At 43.7% G+C, this 10,820-nt stretch overlaps 1 protein-coding gene across 2 annotated transcripts; it reads left to right on the top strand.

Annotated features, from left to right (window-relative positions):
* Window positions 1-75: 75 nt before the first annotated feature.
* LOC6031642 lies at window positions 76-10,420 on the top strand. 2 transcript variants are annotated; one of them, XM_038260344.1, is made up of 13 exons: window positions 76-394; window positions 608-817; window positions 882-1,286; window positions 1,350-1,577; window positions 1,642-2,397; window positions 2,456-2,689; window positions 2,761-3,540; window positions 5,454-5,753; window positions 5,813-6,115; window positions 6,174-6,425; window positions 8,708-9,037; window positions 9,099-9,506; window positions 9,571-10,420. In XM_038260344.1, exons 1-13 carry the CDS (start codon window positions 177-179, stop codon window positions 10,367-10,369), a joined length of 5,223 nt encoding a protein of 1,740 aa, XP_038116272.1. In that variant the 5' UTR covers window positions 76-176; the 3' UTR covers window positions 10,370-10,420. The 2 variants fall into 2 exon arrangements, with proteins under 2 accessions (XP_038116272.1, XP_038116282.1); XM_038260354.1 differs by lacking the exon at window positions 5,454-5,753.
* The last annotated feature ends 400 nt before the right edge of the window (window positions 10,421-10,820 follow it).

Raw genomic sequence — 10,820 nt, 5'->3', positions numbered from 1 at the left:
TAAGCGTGTATTTTTGGTAAACAAACCCGCATCGGTTTGAGTGCCGGTGGTATCTCACGCGACACTCACGATTGAATCATGGTCGTGAGCGAGTTGGGGTGCCGCCAGCATTCGCTTCATTTGTGAGCTGTCACTTGCGGTGTCGAAAAGTGCGGAAATTTTTCATTCGTAACGAAATGGACGGAAATCGCGACAAAAAATTGCCCAAAATTCGCGAATTGCTTGCGCCGGTCATCATTTTCGATGGGTACGGCGGTGCGCGGTGCAATGTGGATCCCGATCGGCCCTGTTCCTACCATCAGACCATGTTCAGCGGAGGAAACTTCCGACGCCACATTCTCACCAAGCATCCGGTCGAAGCGGCCGAAAGGGGCTTTACGGAGTGCCGGCGGCGGTAGGTTTTACTTTCGATATTATTTTTTTCTTGGTTTGTTTGAGTTCAGTCAAGGTTGAGTGAGTAGGTAGTTGAGAATTCGTTTTAACTCTTGATTGGTTTTGTGCTTTGAAAATCGATTGAGTCTAACGATCAATGTTACAGAACTACGCTGAAGACCTAATATGACGATATTGAATAGACACTATAAAATATAATAATGTTTAATTCCAGTGACAAAAGCCAACCAATTCCGGATGTTTTAGCCAACTTCATCGAAACGACCGACGCCGGCGAAGTGCACTGTCGAATCACCAACGATCAATGTCGATACTCGCTGCCTCTTTTCAACTTGAAACGATTCCAAAGACATGTGTGCCTCGTGCACCCGTGGGAAGCCCGGCAATGGAACATGACCATCGAGGAAAATGGCGGTAGCTATCCGTAAGGGCTAGAAAATTATAATCTTGTGTTAAATGTTAACTGGTCTCTTTCCTATTTTCCTCAGCGAACAGCACCAACTGATTCTGCAGAGCGTTACGTACGACGCCAACGGTATCTACTGCCGAATCGATCCGGAATCAAACTGTCCCTACCGGTTACCGGTCATGAACTCGAGAGTTTTCAAGCTGCACTTTGTTAACCGTCATCCCGAGCAAGCGGAACGAAACGGTATCACCGGGGAGGCCGACGAGGGACCCACAACTGGCAGGGGAGTCCGCACGAAAGCCTTATCCACGCTGGTCGAAGAGAACGTTTACATGGACGAGGAAGGGTACCACTGCCAGCTGGATCCCGGGTGTGATTACACTGTACAAGGCTTTTGTACGGCCAAACTTTTGGATCATTTTCGCCAGAAACACCCGGCACTGGCGCGGGCGAAGGGTTTTTTCGAGAGAAGGATGTCGAAAATGTAAGAATTTGAAGCGATTTGCGGAAATAATGGGTTGATTTATGTTGTTCAACCGTTCCACAGGGAAACTGACTTCAACGCGAGGATTCGGAAATACGCCCAGAAGGATGATGATGGTAACTTCCACTGCCGGATCGATGGCGATTGCTCGTTTGTGCAGAGGAAATTCTCAAGCCATATGTTTCTGCGACACTTTCGTAGTCATCATCGCAGGGCTGCCAATGAGAAGAACTTTTTCGAACATCTTCCAAAGCTGCCCAGGAAGCGTGGAGGAGTGAAACAACGATTTGCGTAATGAAATTTAAAATTTATTCTTTACTAGTATTGTAATCCCATGTTTGGGTTTTTTTTTCAGCTCCAGCGTCAAGAAAGACAGTCAGTATTCAGAAAAGGTAAGAAAACATACCGAGACTGATCAGAGTGGAACTCGTTGCCGAATCGCAGGACCCATTTGTGAGTACGTACAAGGTACATTCAGGTCAAGTAACTTTACACGGCACTTCCGGAATGCGCACCCCAAAGAGGCAAAGGAGCATGGATTTTTCGCAAACTTTGTAACGGTTGTGAAAAGTGAATTTCCGCACTCGGCCGCGGGTAAGCAATCGAAGCGACGTCGTGAAAAGATCAACTACAATAAAATGGTGGAAGACTGCATCGTGCGAGACATCAGCGGTAGTTCGTGCAAAATCAGCAACGATTACTGCAAATATCGGCAAGGAAAGTTCGATCTGGCAATTTTCGTGGCCCATTTCCGCAAGCATCACCCGGCGGAAGCAAAGGCGAGGGGATTCGGCGTTGCAAAGCATGGCTTCAAAAAGCTCAAGATGCAAGAACCGGTCGATCCGTTGGCCATCAAGGAGGAAGTAGGAGATGACGAGGAGCTAAACCCGGACGAGGCTCCCCCTTCGATGAGGCCTCAAACATCAATTCACCAGCTGGTCGAGAAAAATACGCTGCGAGTCAAGACCGACGTGTTCTGCAAGATCTCCACCGAGCACTGTGACTACAGTCGAAGTGAGGGCTTTGACACGAAGGATTTCGTTCGTCACTTCCGTTTCAAGCATCCCGACGAAGCGAGAGAGAAAGGATTTTTCTGCGAAGCTAACGACGCGTAAGATCACCAAAGTTTGTTCAAGACTCCTAAATCAAACACCCGTTCCCAATTACAGGTCATCCGACGATACGCTCCAGCATCAGAAAACGCTGCATTGTTTGGTCGCGGAGAATGTGCTCTTGGACGAGGAAGGGATCCAGTGTATGATCAGCGAAACGGCGTGTCCCTTTTTCCAGGTAACGCTGAACGTTTACAAATTTGTGAGTCACTTTCGCAGTGAGCATCCGTCAGAAGCGGAGGAAAAAGGCTTGTTGCGGCGGCAGCGAAACAGGAAAAAGAGAAAACGGAAGTAAGTGTGGTTTCAATTGTAGAGTTCAGCAATGCAGAACAGAATATTAATAAAAATGCATTTATTTTCAGAGTCGTTACCGCCTTCGGCACGAGGCAACGCGGTTCAATCCGCGTCCTGGTGGAAAAGCACGTCAAGAAAAACGAAACCGGCATTCATTGCAGCCTCACCGAACACGAATGCCAGTATGTGCAGACTGCGGAGTTCCGCTACCCAAATTTTAGACGACACTTTATTGCCGCCCATCCGGTGGAAGCTCGAGCCGCGGGTTTCGATGTTGACAGGAAAAAGATTCACAGCTGGACCAGGAGTTCCGATAAACGAGCCTATAGACAGCTAATCAGGAAGTGTGTCAAGCGAGATGACGCTGGAATACATTGCCGTATAGGTCCGAAGGAGTGCCAATACGTTCAAAAGTCCAGGTACGCGCTGAGCAACTTTGTGCGTCATTTCAAGGCCAAACATCCGAAGGAGGCGCGAAAGAAGGGATTTTTCAAGGACGAGGACACACAAAAACCTAAGGTCAGACCCCACGTGGACCCGTCTCTGAAAGAGCTCATCGAGGCGTACATTGCCCGCGATGAAAACGTAGTTCACTGCCGGATATCGCAGAGGCCGTGCCGATATGTTCTGAAAGCGACGTGCAGTTACTACAATGTGGTTAGCCATTTCCGGAACGCGCACCCGAAGGAAGCGATGGCGGCGGGATTCTTCCCAAGTCTCGCTGCTGCCTCCGAACCGGATCTCGAGTCTGTTGAACGCATCATTCCCGACGAATCGGACGCACGAGATGAAACAATGGAATCGTTCACTCGGGAGGAAAGTCAACTGGAGAATCCATGCCCCGATACGTAAGTCAATCTCACTCAAATCAACCTAGTCTTTTCCGTCTTTTCGGGAACAACTTTCCATTTAGCAGACAATACTGAGCAATCCTCTACGAAATCGGTCTTTTTTTAATTTTAGTTTTTGTATTTTATAATCCGGCTGAAACTTTTGTGGTGCTTTCGGTATGCCCAAAGAAGCTGTTTTGCATCATTAGTTTGTCCATATAAATAATTTTCCTTACAAATTTGGCAGCTGTCCATACAAAAATGATGTATGAAAATTCAAAAATCTGTATCTTTTGATGGATTTTTTGATCGATTTGTAGGTATCGATGAACTGAACACTGAAAAAGAATGATACACGGTAAAAAAATTTGGTGATTTTTTATTTAACTTTTTGTCACTAAACCTTGATTTGCAAAAAAAAACACTATTTTTTATTTTATTTTGTTTATATGTTTTAGGGGACATCAAATGCCAACTTTTCAGAAATTTCCAGGTTGTGCAAAAAATCTTTGACCGAGTTATGATTTTTTTAAATAAATACTGATTTTTTCAAAAAATCGAAATATCAGTCGCAATTTTTTTCAATTTTTGATGCAAAATCAAATTTGCAATCAAAAAATACTTTAGTAAAACTTTGATAAAGTGCACCGTTTTCGAGTTATAGCCATTTTTAGGTAACTTGTTTGAAAACAGTCGCAGTTTTTTATTTTTGTAAAATTAGTGCTCATGTTTGCCCACTTTGTGTGTGTGTGTTGTCCAATCCAATACCCGCTGGCCGGCAGCGAAATTATGGGAAAGTATAGTTTGTATCAGACTTGGGTTATGCTGATACAGATTATCTCTGTCCCGGGTATTAGGTGGTGATAGCCCTCGCGCTGCTTCCAACGACCCATTTCAGAATGACAGAGCTCCTTGCGGTCCAATTCCGAGGTCGTTGGGCATTGTCCGGCCCCGCCTAAACATAGAGCAAAGACCAGACGGGTTCTCGATCTATCTTTAAACTTCCAATCCCATCAGGCAAACAGGGATCAGCGCGTATTTAATTATTGTTGAAAAGAAGGCACAAATTAAAAATTTCAGTTCAGATAGATCTCACCAAGTTTCTGGATCGACTGGTTGTCCAATTTCTAGGCAACTTTCAAGCACCCGGACGTTGTTTTCTGTTTTGTTCGCAAGCGCCCGGAATTCCAGCTGCGAGCAGCTTGATCACATCCTGGAGTACAGATTCTCTGGCAATTCTTGGTCAGCTGCAGATAAGATACTGCGGCTTCAGCGCAATATCCACCATTTCCGACCGACTTCATCTGCAACACCTCCTCCAGTAGTAGATAAAACTGCTTGAGCGCTGCTTCCAAAAACATTCCATTGCACACTTTTATTTTCTTTCGCACTATTTGATTTTTGTTATTTTAGGCGTAGAAAAAAATACAGGTTGAATACCACCCTTAGAGCCCCACATCCCACTAATACAACTGCTAGACCGAAGCAACCGCGACGATTTGCTTGAACTGTCAAACCCGTCAAACCAGGCGTCGTAGAAATTGAAATCGCGAAAACTGGTCAAATTCATAAAACTAAAGGAAATCTACACTTTCCACAAGTAAATCCACAAATTTTACAATCTTTTCACTACTTTTTGAGGTCATAACTATAAAATAAACGTTCAAATAATTGAAATTCCGCGGACCGCACAGCTCCAGCTTCTGCTCTCGATAGCAGGGCTGCCAACCTTCCTAGTGCTCATGTTTGCCCACTTCTGAAAAAAATATTTTTGAAATGCTGAGAAAATTAGAAGATTAGAACGATTCAAACGAACGAACGATTTGCGAAATTCGAGAATTCAGTAGTACGCGACTACTGGTCAATTATTATCGTTTCGTTAAACGATTTCTGAAATTTATTTAAAAAAATAATTTAACTCCACCTCACAGCCCTCAACATGAATCACGAGAAGAAACGCGTTCTATCGGTAGACTAAACAACAGACAGCTCGTCGAAAAGTATATCTTCCGCGATGAAAAAGGAGTCCACTGCCGAATATCGCAATGGCCGTGCAAATATGTCCAGAAAGGCATTTACGCGTACCAAAATTTTGTGCGCCATTTTCGCGCCTTGCACCCGGAGGAAGCACGAAGAAATGGCCTTTGCAACGGTGGCAATGAAACTGTGGAACCGGAAACAGCGCACAAAGCTGTCGAGCTTGAGGAAGGTCAGCCGGTGGACCCTGATTTGTAAGTTTGGTCGTGTTTAGCGCGTGCTTTTGTAATTTTATCTCGATTTTCCTTCCCAGATCGGAGGATGAACGGAGCAACAGCAAGAAAAGAAATCTTCCAAGCTTAAGGAGACTTACAAAGAATTTTGTTTTCCAAGATTCGAGGGGAGTTCACTGTCGAATATCTTCAATGCCGTGCAAATATGTCCAGAAAGGGGGGTACAAGTACACAAATTTCATCCGCCATTTTCGTTCTGAACATACGGAGGAAGCTTTTGAAGCTGGATTCGTCAGGGATCACAATGAAGCTTCGGAACCGGAATTGGAATTGGAACGCGAAATAGCCGAGCTAGGGAATGGTCAGCCAGTTGACCCTGATTTGTAAGTTGATCGTGTTTGAAGGTCGTTTGGAAAATCTAACTTCAATTTCTCTTCTTAGATCCGAAGAAGAGCGGTTGAACACGAAGGACGGAATACCGAGCTTCAGGAGGCTCACCAGAAAGTTTGTGTTCAAGGATTCAAAAGGCTTCCACTGTCATGTATCGTCGGTACCGTGCAGATATCTCCAGCAAGGGGAGTACAAGTACAACCATTTCGTCCGCCACTTTCGGAACGTTCATACGCAAAAGGCCAGGGAAGCTGGATTTTTCAGAGGTTTGGAGCTGGAATCGGAGGATTCTGATACTGAAACGTATGTTTATTATGTCTAACGTGTTCATAAAACATAAAATAACAAGGGTCTAGCTCATTTCCCCGAATGCCATTTCCCCGAAAATCATATCCCCTAATTGACCACATTCCCGAATACCACTTCCCCTAATCAGCCACATCCCCGAATGCCATTTCCCCGAATATCATTTCCCCTAATCGGCTATATCCCCGAATGCCATTTCCCTAATCGGCCATTTCCCCGAATGCCGTTTCCCGAAGTGACACTTACGCCAGTTGCTGTTTATTTAAATTTAAATTTTGCCGATTTTTCATATCATCCTAATCCTAATCATCATTTTCGCTCAAGCCTTTTTCCATGACTAACAGTTATTTTCTTTCTCGATTTTACCGAACAAACAGCTTTTTCGGGTATGCTGTTGATTAAATGTTGTAAATTGGGTAGTAAAGCCCTTTAATTTTTAACGTTTTTTTTTATTTTTATGAAAAAAAAAAGTTATTGACAAGACAACATTTTTTCGATGGATCAACTATGGTCCCCTTGGAACGAGCTGTCAAGTAGGAGCTTTTCTACCAAGAAGGGCCGTGAAGTGATTTTTTTAAAATTGAATTAAAAATCCATTTAAAATCCTTTGCGGTCGTTCAAAGGGTCATTGTACTTAGAAAAAAGCCAATTACAGTCCAGATTCGATTATCCGAAGTTTCGAATATCCGAAGTTCGATTATCCGAAGGTTTGTATGGGACTTCGGATAATCGAATTACGAACAACATTTTTTTGTTTTTTTTCTTTTTCTTGTTTTAAACATCAAATTTGAGTTCTGCAACCCCATTTTAGTCAAATTTGAATAGTTGATTGCCTATTAAATAATAAAATGCATTTTTTCAATATTTCAACACCGCCATATTGGCCGCCATCTTGGATTTAAAAGTTTTAATCCGAAGTTTCGATTATCCTAAGTGAATTTTTTCCGAGGCCTTCGGATAATCGAGTCTGGACTGTACTAGATTTTTTTTTGTTCAATTAACATTTGTATTCAACCGCATAATTACCTAGATGTTGTTTTTGAGAAATTTGTCTTTTTTTCGAATTTTGTTCAAGAACCCAAAAATCGAACAAATAGGTACATAAGGCTGGTACAAATTTTATTTAGAGTTTATGATGATTATAGGGGAAATTCTCGTATGTTTGGCAGGTTAGGCGCTCGCTCCTAACTCCATCCATTTTGCTGATTTTCACTATTTAAACAACTAATTTCCCATAACTTATGATAGAAATTTGCTTGCTCACTTCTTATTGAGCTATTTATCACTTGATTTTAATTGAAAACGCTTTTAATTAGCTTTAATTGAATGTCAAAGTTCTGACCTGCCAACATTAGAGGCACGCTGGAATTAGATGCTGTTCCCCTACTCTTCGCCAAATCCCAAACCAGCAATGTGAATAAAATGATCAGTGTGAACGGGGTTCTGTACTACGAAAATCGCACGGTATGTTTTTTGAATCATAAAAGAAAACAAAACTTCTATTGCATTGTTATTATCATGTCTATAAGAAAAAAGTATTTGTTTTGAGAATATATAAAAAAAAGTCTGTAACAATATTCATTGTATTTGATTGAATATTATCAAACCTTTCAACACCCCTTCCCCCTAAAATGTTACGTCTGTTCTGAATGAAGCCAAAAAGAAAGTTGATCATTCAAGGCCAATACGAACCTTTCAAGAAATATTATAAGTACATAGTTTGATGTGTTAAAAATTGCCATCAATTTTTCTTCTTAAAAATGCTATTTCCGCTTGACCGCGTTCGGGGAAATGGCATTCAGGGAAATGACTATTCAGGGATACGACTAATCGGGTAAGTGGCATTCGGGATTGTGGTCCATTCGGGAAAATGACATTCGGGGATGTGGACGATTAGGGGAAATGGAAAATTCGTATAAATGGAATAAGTGGGTCTCGTGGCGCAGGGGTAGCGGCTTCGGCTGCCGATCCCGATGATGCTATGAGACGCGGGTTCGATTCCCGCCTTATCCACTGAGCTTCTATCGGATGGTGAAGTAAAACGTCGGTCCCGTTTTCTCCTGTCTCGTCAGAGGCGCTGGAGCAGAAATCCCACGTTAGAGGAAGGCCATGCCCCGGGGGGCGTAGTGCCAATAGTTTCGTTTCGGAATTCGGGGAAATGACTATTAGGGGAAGTGTCTTTTCGGGGAAGTGGCATTCGGGGAAATGTCCCTTCGGTAATCTGGGTTTCGGGGAAATGTCATAGATTCAATAACAAAGTTTTTGTTTTGTACTCACAGACCTCTCGAACTCGACCTCGGCGGTAAAACAGGCCTCATTGAGCTTGTTGCAAAATATGTCTACCGGAACAAAAAAGGAATTCACTGTCGGATTTCCTCATCGCCGTGCTCGTATGTTCAGAAGTCCGGTTTCAAACACCAAAATTTTGCCAGTCACTTTGCCATCCAACATACGGAGGAAGCTTGTAAGGCCGGATTCTTCAAGAATTTTGATCAAACTTCGGAACCGCAACCAGAATCAGTTGGAGGCATTTCCTACGATTCAATATCGCAGGACGAAACCATGGAATCTTTCACTACCGAACAAAGTCAACCAGAGAATCCGTTATCGTAAGTTTACCATCCTTTTCGTATTTTTGAAAATGTTCAGCTAATTTGTTTCTTTTATCAGTGTCAGGGCCCTAAATCTGCTCAGAATGAAACCAAGCTTAAAACAGCTCACGGAAAACCACATCTTTCGAGACGAAGAAGGTATTCACTGCCGGATTGCTTCGGGGACGTGCAAGTACGTTCAAACGTCCAACTACATTCCGGGTAATTTCGCGCGCCATTTTCGTACCGAGCATCCAAAGGAAGCTAGGGAAGCCGGGTTCTTCAGAGGATTGTCGAACCCGCAACCAGAAGCTGAGCCCATTCTCATCGAACACGTTCCGTATGAAGACGTAGAGCTGGAATCGACGACTTGCGAGGAAGACAACTCTAGCAAACTCGAAGTTCCGCTCGTTTCAATCCCTCAAAATTCGGTATCAGATTCAATTGCTCCGGAAGGAAGTCAACCGGAAATACCTTGCCCTGACACGTAAGCTTATCAAGCGTAGCGACCCTGTTTATTCGTAGTTCAACCAACCAATATCTTTTCACAGACCCTGCGACGACCCCGCACTGTACTGCAGGTTGTGCTTCTCGGTTGACCTGCCCCTTGCGCCAATATTCAGCGGTCCAGACGCGGCGGACAATCCGCTGGCGGAGTCGATCGAAGAGTGCATCAACGTTCGTCTAACCGCCGAGGATGACGGGTGGATTTGCTCGGAGTGCAGCCAAAAGTTGGTGGATTTCCAGCAGTTTCGTCAACTGTCCCGAATTCACGACTCCGCGGTGCGTCAGAAGAAACAACGGCTGGCGACGACTACGCAAAGCAATCCGGATGTAGTTCACTCTGCAAACGAAGCAGACTCGTTCTACGTAGAAATAGTGAAACAGGAAAACGACATTGAAACCCACACGGAATCTCCAGTCACTGAACAACCATGCGACGATCAGAAACCGTTCATCGAGCTGCCCAACGGTTCGTTCTCGTGTCGGATGTGTCCGCAGACATTCCCGTCGCTCGGTCCCACCATGGAACACTTCATCAGCGCCCACAGCGAGGCAATGACGCACACGAACAGCGTGCTCGCCGTTGATTATTCCGAAAAGCCACCGTTCAAACCTGTCACCATCAACAACGTTCAGTATCTCAAGTGTGCCGACTGTGACACGCTGACCGAGCATGGGGAGGCCATCATCGAGCATCGCAAGCGGTTCCACGCGGGGGTGAAGATGTTGCCCGCGATCCGGTGCGACCGGGTCGAGTGTGAGCAGTTCTTTATGGATAATCCGGCGTACCGGCGGCACTTGGAAATTTGTCACGACATGATTGATCCCGGCGAAGGGGGATCGTAAAGTATTTTTTTGACGTGGCTAATGTAATAAATGTTCAAATGTGCAAGTAAAGTAAACGGTTGATTTTTTTTATATCACATTAGTTTTCGCCTTTATTACATGTGCCCTTACTAAGTGTGTACAAAGTACACGTATACGACTGCCGGTGGGTTAGTCTTCCTGTCTAGTTCCATTACAATAACTGAAGAGAGTCTAAATCCTTAAAACATGTTAAAATAATTCATTTAACGATACAAATTGATAAAAAAAACACATTTTGTGATACGTTTTTCCTCATTTGCTGGGCAAAATTTGCAAATATAATATTAGTCTAACCTTTTTGCAGTGTATAAAAATAGGTAAATTAAATATAGTTTTGAGTAATTTAGACGTGCACATTTTTTTCCGTTTTAAACCAATCTACCATAAGCGTGCACCGTAAAAGTTGTTTGTAAACAAATCTACCTCTACG

Source organism: Culex quinquefasciatus, chromosome 1, assembly GCF_015732765.1.
Source record: "Culex quinquefasciatus strain JHB chromosome 1, VPISU_Cqui_1.0_pri_paternal, whole genome shotgun sequence".
Lineage (NCBI taxonomy): Eukaryota > Metazoa > Arthropoda > Insecta > Diptera > Culicidae > Culex > Culex quinquefasciatus.
The sequence above is the reverse complement of the archived record's forward strand: the minus strand, read 5'-3'. Positions and strand labels throughout refer to the sequence as shown.